Below are 14010 nucleotides of genomic sequence, written 5' to 3'. Positions count from 1 at the left end.
TCCATAGCAGGTTAGATTGGTAAAGGTAAGAAAAAAATCCAAAGAAGGGCAACACATTTCAGTACAGATTCGCGTAGTAACTGTGAAAGTGTCATGGTTATTCTCATCCAACTCCAGTGGCAGACTGCAAGAGAGCCATTCTGCATCATGGTGTGGTTTACTGTTAAAGTAGTGGTTGGCATTCCTACCATGCAACTGCCTGGTGGTGAACAGTTTCCACCAACATGCAGTGGTTAGAACTCTTGCACTGACTGGCCTGATCACATGTTATATATTACAAAAACTATAATTTCTTACACCTGAAGATAGGATTTAAAATCTTGAATGAGTATTAGTACATCAGAAGTGAATCTGTCTAAATTAATTATAAAGTTCCAAGAGTGTACGTTTCTAGAAGAGTCAGCCAATACATTGCTTCCTCCCATGTATATCTCACAAGAAGATGAAGAAGATAAAATTAGAGAGATTAGAGTCCACACAGAGATTCACCAGCAATTGTTCTTCGCCGGCCGCAGTGGTCTAGCAGTTCTAGGCGCGCAGTCCGGAACCGCGCGACTGCTACGGTCGCAGTTTCGAATCCTGCCTCGAGCATGGATGTGTGTGATGTCCTTAGGTTAGTTAGGTTTAAGTAGTTCTAAGTTCTAGGGGACTGATGACCACAGTAGTTAAGTCCCATAGTGCTCAGAGCCAATTGTTCTTCCTGTCAACCATTCACACTTGCAACGGGGAAAGGGGAAATGGGGAAATGACACGTTACACATTACACTCTGTTACACTCCATGAGGTGGCTTGCAGAGTATAGTTTTAGATGTAGTGATTACACATTAAGAGGTTTGTGTAAAAGAGAGACATGCTGATCTCCATGGCTATACCTTTGATATGTTTGTAAGTTTATTCTCAAAATTAAAATAATTTTTAGTTGCAATAAAAATGATGAGAGCAAGAAAATGAGTCTTCTCTCATTGAAGACAGTGGGAAATGGAGGTCTCAATAATGTAGGAGCTGTATACACGTGGAATATTGGTTGTATAGTTAATTATTAATTAGAAAATATCTGTTAGGTGGGAATGGGACAAGTGCTGATTTTATGCAACAGTGGGAGTGACTAGCATGGAAATGTGTATACAGGGGGTAGCAGTTGTTTCGCAATTGAAAATACAAGGGTTGGAACTTTAATAGTGGCAACTATTTATTTACAGCTCAAATAAAATAGATATATGTTTCAAAGTTTTACTGACCTTCGAAGTTCTCACCAGCATTGTGTGTAACCTGTTGCCAGCAATGTGGAAGTCGTAGGATACTCTTAGAAGGGCCAGTTGTGTTGACATGTCGAGCGGTGCGGTGTATTGCCCGACGAATTTGTAGCAGTTATGAAGCGAATGCCATGAAGTGTTTCCTTCAGTTTAGAAATCGATTTGAAGTTATGAGGGCTTAAGTCAGGGGAGTGCAGTAGGTGGTACAGCATTTAGCAGCCCCATCAGTCAAACAAATCATTAACAGCTTGCACTGTATGTGCTTGAGCATTGTCCTGCAAAATGATTGTCAGGTCATGCAGAAAGTGTCATCACTTCTGTCTCTATGCTGTTCATTTTTGGAACACAATTTGCGACCAGCTTAGAGACAGAAGTGATGAGACTTTCTGCAGGACCTGACAATCATTTTGCAGGACAGTGCTCAAGCTCGTACAGTGCAAGCTGTTAATGATTTGTTTGACTGATGGGGCTGCTAAGTGCTGTACCACCTACTGCACTCCCCCGACTTAAGCCCTCGTAACTTCAACTCACTTTCTAAACTGAAGGAAACACTTCACGGCATTCGCTTCAGAACTGCTACAAATTCATCGGGCAATAGACCGCGATGCTCGAACTGTCAGCACAACTGGCACTGCTAAGAGTATCCTACGACTTCCACATCGCTGGCAACGGGTTATACGCAATGTTGGTGGCAACTTTGAAGGTCAGTAAAACTTTGAAACATACATCTATTTTATAAGAGCTGTAAATAAATGGTTGTGACTATTATGGTTCCAACCCTCATATGTGTATTTAATGGGGAACTTGGAAAAAGCAATGATTGAATGAACAGGTTGACTAGGTTTACGAATCTTCCAAAGTATGTGGAATTTGGAAGTGTGAGGTTGTCACAGAGTGATAAATCTAATGTCATCCAGCGTTGAACTTTGGATTTGAACCCAAATATTTGAAAAGACCTTCGAATCTAGTGTGAATTGCTGGTTTCGTGTTGCAGGGACAGATTTTATATGCAGTATTGTCATGCATTTGGTAGAAGGCCTCTGTGTCAATTTAGATTAAATGTCAGAAAGTTTCCAGTAGTTAGACGATCTGAAGGCTGTACAATTCAGTTTAGTACTGAGTGTGTGTCTATAATGGTGTGCTGGAATTATTTAAGCAAGTGTCACTGCTGATATATTGCATGTGAGGTAATGGAGTAATTTAACTCGGTTCATTTTTATTCATTTTACACAGATGGCTAAGAGTGTGTGTCGAGGTGGAATTAACAAGAGTGTGAGTGTGAGTGTGAGTGTGAGTGTGAGTGTGAGTGTGAGTGTGAGTGTGAGTGTGAGAGTGTGAGTGTGTGAGTGTGAGTGTGTGAGTGTGAGTGTGAGTGTGAGTGTGAGTGTGAGTGTGAGTGTGAGTGTGAGTGTGAGTGTGAGTGTGAGTGTGAGTGTGAGTGTGAGTGTGAGTGTGAGTGTGAGTGTGAGTGTGGGGGGGGGGGGGTATATTTTTCTTTTTCCAGTTTATAATCTGAGACTTCTTGTTAAAATGTGAATTGTGTGGACAAGATCACAAAATTTAACATAGGCAATTACTTAATTAGCAATCTTAGCCCTTTGAATATGATGAATATCATTGTTGATATGCTTACTGCACTTGTATGATTCAAATACAAAACATGTGAACAAGAGAGTCAGTGAGAAAAGTGAACATTATTTGAACTGCTTCATATGTGTGTCATTAAATGACTGATATGTGAAAGTGGAGTATAGCTTCCCTAGCACTGCAGTGAATCTGCATACTTTGAAAAGCAGCAGTGTACTACTAGGATAAGTGGAGCCACTGTGAGTTAAAACATTGAAAAAAGCAGAGAAATTGAGTGAGTGTTCATATAACATCAATTTAAATAAAGCAACAGTCATTTCATTTTGATAGGGCGGAGTTGATGTTAGAAGAAGGGTTAGAATGAAAGAATAAGAGAATGGGAGAATAATGTGTAAAGGGTGAAGGAAAAACTAGAAATGTTATTTGACTATCAGAATTTGTGTAAAAAGACTGTTGTGTTGCTTGCTTTGAGCTGATTGCCATGTTAAAATAAATTGTAGTTCAGTTTCCAGTAAAAACTCACTGGCTGGATAAATGCATAACACGAAAGAATATAAATTCTGTTTCTTTTTTATTATGGCCAACTGAGGGCCACACATATATTTCAGTTAACTCTCATTTGCATTTTTCGTATCCTCTAATATTGTCTCATCTTTTGTCTCTGACTGCTATATCGTCAGACCATGTGTGTTCACTTATTGCTTTTGCATTGGAATCTTTAATTTTAACATATTCCTTGTGAAATTTTTTTTGCTTCTTTTTATTATGTTTTGTATTTTTTAATCTTTATAACTTCTCAGATCTATTTATTGATAATTACTTGCTGTAGAAATGCTTGAAGATATGTTTTATTATTCCTTCTGTGGGGATGCTCAAAAAAAAAAAAAAATACCCCTCTTGTTTTTATGATTGTCTCTTTTGTTTTTCTGTATTCCGGTAGAGATTATCATTGCTTTTTAAGTTCCAAGCTTGTAAGCTATTTAATGGAGCAAACATTTTCCTCATGATTCTTTTCCTTGGTACTTACACATCGTCTAGCTTATAATTTATTCTCACTCACTTGTATAGAGAAATTTTGGTTTCACCACTGTGTTGTAATGTTTTGTTTTTGCGTTTTTCAATATGTTCATCTTACATTAAATATTGTTTAATCTAAAGAGTATCTTTATAAATTTATATGATCAATTTTGTTCCAGATGACTATGGATGAGAAGTTTGTTGAAAGCATATGGGCCTTGCTGAAGAATGCCATCCAGGAGATTCAAAAGAAAAACAACTCTGGATTGAGTTTTGAAGAATTGTATAGGAATGCGTACACAATGGTCCTTCACAAACATGGAGAACGTTTGTACACTGGCCTTAAAGAAGTTGTGACACAACATCTGGAATCAAAGGTTATAGCCCCCTCTGCTTTTATTAGCTATCAGTGATTTCATTTTTAATAAAATAATAATAATAATAGCAATTACTCAGCCCAGTAATGCAATTTTGCCATTCTATGCTACATTCTCTTAAAATATGGTTGTATTGTATCATCCTACATTTTATGAAAATGTTAAGTGATTGTATGGTGTCATCTTACACTAAATAATGAAAACTGAATATCGACCAGACTTACACAGTGAACTCAACTTGTCACTCTTAATGGAACAAAATCGGCAATGGAAAGGTAATTTACAGAGTAGCTCAAGGAATGTGGCTTCATTGCACCATTTGAATCATGCTGATTTGGTCTTGGTTTGGAGATTGGCATTTAGGTAGTGGTATTCACCTAGTGAAACTTGATTAGAACTGTGAGTGCAGGAGCTTGTTCTTAGACATGTCAATAGACTTGTGATTTGTTTAGGAAGCCTGAGGTTTTGTCACCTTTAATTAGTCTTTGATGGCGGTATCTCTACTTGCTTGACAAAATTGTTGTTAGGAATTTTATTTAGTTTCCCCTTACCTGATTTTAATCTGGTGAGCATTTACCGACAAAAATTGTTATATATTGGGGTTCACTCAGTGTTTACATTTACTCAAACTTTTGTGCCACCAGGTTTTCGTGCAGTATAATTTTAGTTTTCCATTTCTACACCAACATTTTCATTGTAATTTTTAAATTTTTTTCTATAATCCACTGCTCTACTAAGGTACTTCAGATAGTGTCTGCACTTAAACTTTTTCCTTATGGGTTAAAACTGAATCTCAGCTTACTGTAAATCAGTTTAGCTTTTCAAGGTAAACAGTAAGAGATAATTAACAGTTTCATACATGCTGTTCTTGGAGATTATTACCAAATTATCTACTTACCACTTTTGTTGAGCTGGTGGGCAGCACTTGACTACATATAGAAGGAAGAAATTTCTAAATCCGAATAATAGGACTAGACCACCTTCTGCTTAGGTCAGAAATTCCAAAATATTTTTAATGTGTGCAAGTCATCCATCATCATTAGAAACCTTCCTCAGTATAGTACTTACTGGCAGTAGTTGCATATTCGTATGTAGCTACATTGACCATACTAGGAGCATGCCTTACTTTATTTGGAAAAATTACTAAGCAATCAGTGTTTTGATTTAAACAACATTAATTAAACAGTCTCTCTCTCTCTCTCTCTCTCTCTCTCTCTCTCTCTCTCTCTCTCTCTCTCTCTCTGTCTGTCTGTCTGTCTGTCTCTCTCTCTCTCTCTCTCTCTCTCTCTCTCTCTGTCTGTCTGTCTGTCTGTCTCTCTCTCTCTCTCTCTCTCTCTCTCTCTCTCTCTCTGTCTCTCTCTCTCTCTCTCTCTCTCTCTCTCTCTCTCTCACCCCCCCCCCCCCCTGCCCCCGCCCCCCACTTCAGTTTGTGGCTTCGATTGGATTGTATCCTCAGGTCATTGCCAATTTGAGGATTTCAAACCAATTACATGTGACCTGGAAAATACGAACTTCTCATAACTGTAAACTGTACGGATGATACAATCATTAGATCTGCAGTGTCAGCTAAACAGATTTTTTTGGTGTGTGTGTGTGTGTGTGTGTGTGTGTGTGTGTGTGTGTGTGTGTGTGTGTTTTTAAGCTAATCTAACCTAACTTAATGTCTTGAACAGAGTTTAGTTATGTGAGCCATTTCATAAAGAAATGTGTTGTAATACAGTTGAAATAATTTGTAATTTGTTAATGAGACTCATCTGAACATGAACCTTTTGTTTCTTTATAGGTCAGGGAAGATGTTCTTAATGCACTGCATAATAATTTTCTCCAGACATTGAATCAAGCATGGAATGATCATCAGACATCTATGGTAATGATCAGAGACATTCTGATGTACATGGACAGGGTTTATGTCCAACAGAATGATGTTGATAATGTATATAATCTTGGACTCATCATATTTCGTGATCAGGTAAGTTCTATGATTATGAGAACCAAATATTTGGGTACTTAGGTTTGTATTTCTGCTACCATGGCTCTGATCATATCTGTTGAGAAATTTGACACACAGCTAGTTTTTGTGGTTAACAATACAGGAACTCAGTCGTAGGTCTTTAATATAGGTGTATGAAAGGTAGATGAAGAATGCCTACTTAATTTCAGGTTTGGAAATTATAGCACAAATACTGCATGACAAAAAAAGTGAACTACCCGGAGAAAATGGTCATATTTTAATGTTACTTCGTACACATGCACACCATTAATGGGTATGTAAATGATTAAAGTTGCAATCCTGTCTGACAGGTAGAATGATAACCAGAATTGTTAGTGTTGTTACCAGGTGTGGTAGGGTATACAAGGAGTGTTAACAGTGCCAAATGTTGAGTAATCGTTGTGACAAACGTGGAGTTGCAGAATTATCAGCACCTTATGGAGTTTGAAAGTTGCCTCATTGTGGTTCTTTGTTTGGCCGTCTGCTCAAATTTTGCAGTATCCGCATTTGTAAGGCGTGACAGTGTCCTGATATTGGATTACATGGGAACGTGGGCATAGTCGTGCTGGTTGTCAGGTTTTCATTTGATTGTGTCTGACTACCACAAGGGAGGAACACTGTATTATGCACCAAGCATATCGTAACACCTTCACATCTGCACCTGCTATCTGAATGTAAGTAATGGACACCCTGCAACATTCTTTGTCATCTCACATCATTGGTCAGAGATGGGAAGCGGCTGGACTAGGGAATTACCATACCTATGCATAGACTGCTGTAACACCACAAACATATGGCTGAATCTGGGACAATGTCATAACTGAGAAGCTTGGACTGCTGATGAAAGGCATCATATTGTGTTCAGTGAAGAATTGCAGTTCTGTACTACCATGGATGACTGTTAACAATGACTGTGGTGGGGAGAGGTCCCATTCTTCAATCTTTTGGAGAGAAACAGAGGTGTTACTCCTGGTGTCATTGTGTGGGGAGCCATGGGGTATGATTTCAGGTCACAACTGGTAGTGATTGATGAAACAGTGGTATGTCACAGACATCCCAGGTCTTCATGCACTAAGTCTCATGTAGCAGTATGTGGTACAATTTCTCAACAGGATAATGATTGTCCACACATGGAATGTGTCTGTCAGCCATCTGTGTATGTTGAACTACTCCATATTCCAGTGTGATCCCCCAGATCTGTCCTTGCAAGAACATATTTAGGGCATTGTTGGACATCAAAACCATTCTAATGCCAGTATCAAAGACATTAAGAACCAATTATAACAGTTGTGTGCCAACTTGCTGCAGGAGAGGATACAGTGGCGCTGGCGCCTTTTCCCAACTGAATCACTGCTTGCATACAGGCCAAAGAGTGTGCTATGTCATATTGACAGTGGGCTCACACTGTGAAGTTCTTTGTAAATTTGACTAGGTTTTATAATCAGCAAAATAGCATCACGTACCCTCACAGCCAGTGAAGTTTCATTTTGTGTCGTCCTATCCTTCTTGATGCTGCATTTCTTTTCTCAGTCATTGTACTTTTTGACATTATTGCCGTGCATTTGAACGTATGTTGTTACGTGGTTGTGGATTTCTTGAAATTGTACTTCATGAATCACATTGTTAACGACTTTTCTTTGTAAGAGACTGAAAACTTTATATTCTATTTGTTTGTCCCAATTAGTTAATTAAATGTGACGTAATAAATGTTCTTATTTTTCAGGTTGTTCGATATGGTTGCATAAGAGACCATTTAAGAGATACGTTGTTGGATATGGTAATGCGAGAGAGGAGAGGAGAAGTAGTGGATAGAATTGCAATTAAAAATGCATGTCAAATGTTAATGGTCCTGGGCATAAATAGCAGGTCGGTTTATGAAGAAGACTTTGAAAGACCCTTTCTTCAGCAATCTGCAGAATTTTATCGGGTTTGTAAAAATATATTCTTATCAAAATGAAAATTCCTTTGAGAATACTTGTATTACAAAAAAAGAGACAAAAGGCTAAGCTGTACTTACTTTCAGTTGGTGAAATTCAACACTTACATATAAACATACAAAAACTATCACAGCTCTCACAACTGTTAGTTTGTTTTTCAACAAGGAAACAATGGTTGGGTGGTTGGTAAAGATTGGGTAGGAGGGGCAGATCACTCAAATCCCAAGTTGACAGGGACATACCTGATGGTGAGGATAATGGGAGGTGTATTGTGAAAGGACAAGCATTAAGAGAGACATTCTGTAGCTTTGCAATTAAAATTAAATGCTTTCAATAAGTGGAATGTTGTAACATCTGAGTGCATAAAGACGTGCAGAGACCCATGTTCTTTGAATCTCATAAGTTTTCCGAGTAACAGCATTATGCTTTTCATGTTATTAATACTGGTAGATCATATAATAGTAGACTTTGAATTCCATTTAACTCTAGAGTTGTGATTGAAATTGTCATTCATTTTATGTTTCTTTCTGCTTAATTTACACTAGTACAGAAATTCCATTTATGAAACTACCTCTTACTGTTTGTACAAGGAGGTTCTTTATGTGATTATGGAAGAAAACAGTGCAACATTCCCTGATACAAATTTTTGAGTAATTCAAAATAATTTATCTCAATTACACTAAACATTAATTTTACACTGCTTACTTTTGATGTCATATTTGTACTACTTTCTAACTTAGTTGAAAATAGAGAAGACTTGTTATTAACAAGAAGCTGCAAAATCAGGCACATACTGATAAGTTTTCTAACATTCGGAACCAAATGTGTTTACATCTTGTCTGCCATATAAGAGTAAGTGGATGGAGGCAATGAGGCAGGCAACTTTATTTTGAGAAGGAAGTGTTTTCAATCAATGAAATTAAGTGATATATTACTTTGGAGGTCTGACAAGAAACCATGTTAATGTGGCAGATTGAACGCCTTAATATTTCATACTGCATTGTCACTTCTGGTGGTGGTATGTGTCACGTAGATGGGAGATAATTTTTAACTTCTGTACTACCATTAACGAGAATTTTCTTGAGGTTAGTTTCATCACTGTTAAAATTTATTGTTATACATGCTGAAAATTATTTGCTACAGATTCTAAATAATAATAATAATAATAGACGGAGAAGTGACTGGAAATACTCGGTCCTTGATTACAGTGATGTTGAAAGCGAGATACTGCCAGAATGAATTTGTCACTCTGCAGTTGAGTGCAAAAGGTAATAGATGAGGTAGGTACTGGCAGAAGTAAAGCTATGAGGATGGGTTGAGAGTTGTGCTTGGGTACTTCAGTCAGTTGAGCACTTGCCTGTGAAACGCAAAGGGCCTGACAGAGTCTTTGCCCTCCATACAGTTTTAATGTGCAAGGAAGCTTCAGAGAGATATTTTTTGATGAAAAATATACAGAACATACATTATATTGCTATTAATGTCCCTTTGCATTGTTGCAAAGAACTACAGCAGCTTGGGTTTGTTTCTAATAAATCTGCTGCCTTTGGTGTACTCTGATGAAATTCTATAGAACATCCTGTCAGTATATATATACCTTTTAAAAAATTGTGCATCAATCCAAGAAGGTCTACAACTTTTGTGAGCATGTGAGTGGGAAACATGGGGTTCCAAGCTTTTGCAGTACTGTTTCCTTTTCTGTGCTAAAAGTCTCACCACTTGGCTGTTCTGTGTACTCCCCCAAATGGATCACCCACTGATGACTAGGAACTCAAGATTCGTGAGCTGTAGACAGGTAGTAAATGCCACTAGCCTTCTATTGCCATAAACTCTGGACCTGCTTTAATGACCACAACAGGTGTGCTGACTTTGTGTGCTCTCATGAAATCCTCTGTAAATTAACACACTGTGAATCTATTCTTCACCTGTAAAAATAATGGCACACCTGAAAAAAACTGAGAAGTAATAATGATTTTACAATATAAATGTTTTGTGAACTATAGGCAGTCGGTGAATACTGACTTGGCTCATAATCAACTTAACCTACTTGTAAAGTTGTTCCACTGCAGTTCAAATACTTCCAAAAATAATACATAAGATAAATTATATCTCACCATGGCAAGATGTGTAGTTTGAGAATAACTTTAGCTTTTGGACATTGGGCCATTCAAATTGCTCCAAAAATAACAAAAGAATCTTAGTTTTAAATCCTTTCTTAGGTCATTATTTCTTGACTAACATACAAAGTAGATGCATCACTGTTTTATCGACCTGTTTTGGAGTGGTAAAATAGAATAGTTAAATTTGTTTAAAATTTACTCTATATCTCATATAGTCAGACATGTATGCACAGATCAAAACCACATACTATACTCATTCACGACCAGCAACTTTGTGACCTGTTTTTTTCACCATTAGAAGTTAAAATTTAATTAAAAGTGCTGTACTTTAAAGTGCTATGCTGAAGTTAAATTCAGCTTTGTTGACCCATTCACCTGCCAATTTCTTAATTACATGTTACAGTTTTGTAAAGTTTGCCGTTTATTCAGTTCACACATAGTAACTCAGATGACTTTGGGACTAGTGTGTGAGTAATGACAAATAGATGTGTAGGTTTTGTTCCCATCGGTGGCTGCATGATTACTTGTTGAGCAAATTGCATCCCTTCCTTTCCACCCACACCCTCCTTCCCCCTCATTTCTTGGATATTGGTAATATGTGTGCTTCTGAATGAAATTTATAATATTAAAAAAGTAATTCACAGTTTTTCCTTTTTTCTAGTTGGAAAGCCAAAACTTCCTTGCAGAAAACAGTGCATCTGTTTACATTAAAAAAGTAGAAGCCCGTATAAATGAAGAAGCAGAAAGAGCAAAACACTATCTTGATGAGTCCACAGAAACCAGGATTGTAGAAGTCGTTGAAGAAGAACTGATAAAGAAACACATGAAGACGATTGTAGAAGTAAGTTATTACCTGAAATGTATGAAGTTTTGTGGTCTACAACTGGATCAAAATAATAAAGTTGTGTTAATAGTTGGGCATAGCAGAGCTTCAAAAGGCAGAAGTAGTTTATTCACCATTTCCCACCACGCATAAGGCTGCTGCTTCAACAGCCATTTAGTACTCAAGTTATTCACGTGATCCTTCTTTAACATACATTTTGAGTCCCCTTTGGATCATCAGAATAGCCTTAGTGCTTTTCTGTAGGCTGCAGTATCACAAATAGTTTGACATTCTGGTATATAAGTTAAACGTGGTGCACAGAGAAACAATGAATATTTCACAATAAGGTTATTGGCCGCAAATAACATCTGTGATAACACAGTAGTAAGAGGCACCTAGAGAACAGAGCAGTACACAGTACTGCTACAATGAAGAGAACAGATAATGTGACGGACCTTGTGCACTGATTGGTGATTGCAGTAATAGGTGCCCTGCAAGCAATCAGTGTTAGTCACTGTGGTATTCTGATCCAGATATATTCATTACAGTCTCTTCAGAATTAAATAAGATATATTTAGCTTCATTATATCCTAAAAAACACAACATGAAGAAATGTGAAACAAAAGCTTGCAAGTCTTCTAATCTTCAAACACACATAATGAGAACATGCACAGTGTGCTGACTGGTACTTATTTCGTTTCAGATGGAGAATTCCGGTGTTGTTCATATGTTGAAAAACCAGAAGACAGAAGATTTGGCATGTATGTATAAACTCTTTAACAGAGTAACTGATGGCCTGAAAACAATGGCTGATTGTGTAAGCCAGTACCTCAGAGAGCAAGGCAAAGCTTTAGTGCAAGAAGAAGAAGGTGGAACAAATGCCATTAACTTTGTACAGGTGTGTTGATAGTAGTAACTAGCAGCATTATGTGAATCAAGTAGCATTCATTATGAGACTGTAGTCCTCCTTGTAATTAGGATTGTTACATTCTTTGCAATGTGTATGGTATTCCAGCTGTCTTGCTTACGAGCTGGAATGAATAGTTATGTACAATTCTTGAAGGATATTTTCTACACTAGGTACTTTACTGTGACTAAGACTTGTCTGCTCTCTGTCAGATTCTTCTTTAGTTCATACTTGCCATCTGTGTTCTTACTATTTATACAGGTGCTACTCTCTTCTCCAAAGGTCTTTTTAATTGTCCTATAAGCAACATCTATTTTTCCCCATATGTTTGCATTCCTTCTCTAGCCATTCCTGCTTTGCCACTATGTCAGTCTCATTCTGTAGATGTCTGTATTCTATGCACAGCCTTACTTATATGTCCAGACATTACAAAGCACAATTATTACATAGTAATAACTATCTCATAGTTTAAACAACTTTAAAACATGTAGTAAGAGCAAATGAATTATATTTGCAGATAAATGGTACTTATCTTGCGAAGTTGGTCTTGGTGTCAGGGCTGGTTCCTGTGTTCCGGTTTAACCCATTGAAAAGATTTTGTCCAGATTGTTTAAATGACAGGTTACTGGAACATTATGTTGCTTTTAACCATTTTGTTTTTTTATTTGCATGTTCTCGAAACATCATTTACCATCACATATTTGACACTTTAACCATGGCCCTTGCTGCTTTCAGAGGGGTGGCTTGTGTACCTCAGCGAAACAGATAGCTGTACCATATGTGCAAACCTCAGTGTGGGGGGTGTGGGGGGGGGGGGGGGGTGTATCTGTTGAGCGGTCAGACAAACGTGGTTCCAAAAGAGGGCAGCAGCCTTTTCAGCACAGTTGCAGGGGGAACAGTCTGGATGATTGAGTGATCTTTCCTTGTAACTCTAACCAAAACACCTTGACGTACTGGTACTGCGAAAGGCTGGCAGCAAGGGGAAGCGACACCCAGGATTTTTCCAGGGGCATGCAGCTCACCTGAATGCTTAAATAATGATGCCGTCCTCTTGGGTAAAATATTCTTAAGGTAAAGTAGTCCCCCATTCAGATCTCCGGGCGAGGACTACTCAGAAGAACATCGTTATCAGGAGAAAGAAAACTGGCGTTCTGTGGGTTGAAGCGTGGAATGTCAGATCCCTTAATCAGGCAGGTACATTAGAAAATGTAAAAAGGGAAATGGTTTAGGTTGAAGTTAGATGTATTGGAAATTAGTGAAGTTTGGTAGCAGGAGGAACAGGATTTCTGATCAGGTGGATACAGGATTATAGATAAGATGTTACGTAGGGGTAATTTAGGAGAAGGATTAATAATGAATAAGAAAATAGGAAAGTGGGTAAGCTACTATGGACAGCTTAGTGAATGCATTGTTGTTGCCAAGATAGGCACAAAGCCCACACTTATCACAGTAGTACTAGTTTATGTGGCAGCTAGCTCCGCAGATGAAGAAGGGATTGAAGAAATGTGTGATGAGATAAAAGAAATTATTCAGACAGTTCTGGGAGACAAAAATGTAATTGCGATGGGGTACTGGAATTTGATAATAGGAAAAGGAAGAGAACGAAAAATAGTAAGTGAATACGAACTGGGAGAAAGGAATGAAAGAGGAAATTGCCAGGCAGCAGTTTGCACAGAGCATAATTAATCATCACTAACACTTGGTTTAAGAATCATGAAAGGAGGTTGATACATGGAAGAGACCTGGAGACACAGGAAAGTTTCAAATTGAATATACTGGTAAGACAAAGGTTTTTGAATCGGATTTTAAATTTTAATAAATTTCCAGGGATAAATGTAGACCCTCAGTGCAATTTATTGGTTATGAACCACATATCGAAACTGAAGAGATTGTGAAAAGGTACAAAATAAAGGAGATGGGACCTGGATAAGTTGAAAGAATGAGAGTTTCAGAGATAGCATTAGGCAACGGTTGACAAGAACAGGGGAAAGGAATGATGATC

General features: G+C 37.8%; 1 protein-coding gene across 1 annotated transcript in view; it reads left to right on the top strand.

The window, feature by feature from the left end:
• The window catches only part of LOC126457507 (cullin-3), a 225411-nt gene that overhangs the window by 87474 nt on the left and 123927 nt on the right, over positions 1 to 14010 (top strand). Inside the window, exons 2-6 of the mRNA XM_050093842.1 lie at positions 4037 to 4234; positions 6018 to 6203; positions 7948 to 8151; positions 10940 to 11119; positions 11805 to 11999. Coding sequence (XP_049949799.1) covers positions 4037 to 4234; positions 6018 to 6203; positions 7948 to 8151; positions 10940 to 11119; positions 11805 to 11999 — 963 coding nt within the window. The remainder of the gene's footprint in view (positions 1 to 4036; positions 4235 to 6017; positions 6204 to 7947; positions 8152 to 10939; positions 11120 to 11804; positions 12000 to 14010) is intronic.

This window comes from Schistocerca serialis, chromosome 2 (genome assembly GCF_023864345.2).
Source record: "Schistocerca serialis cubense isolate TAMUIC-IGC-003099 chromosome 2, iqSchSeri2.2, whole genome shotgun sequence".
Taxonomy (NCBI): domain Eukaryota; kingdom Metazoa; phylum Arthropoda; class Insecta; order Orthoptera; family Acrididae; genus Schistocerca; species Schistocerca serialis.
Note: the sequence above shows the minus strand (reverse complement) of the source record. Positions and strands in the feature narration are given on the sequence as shown.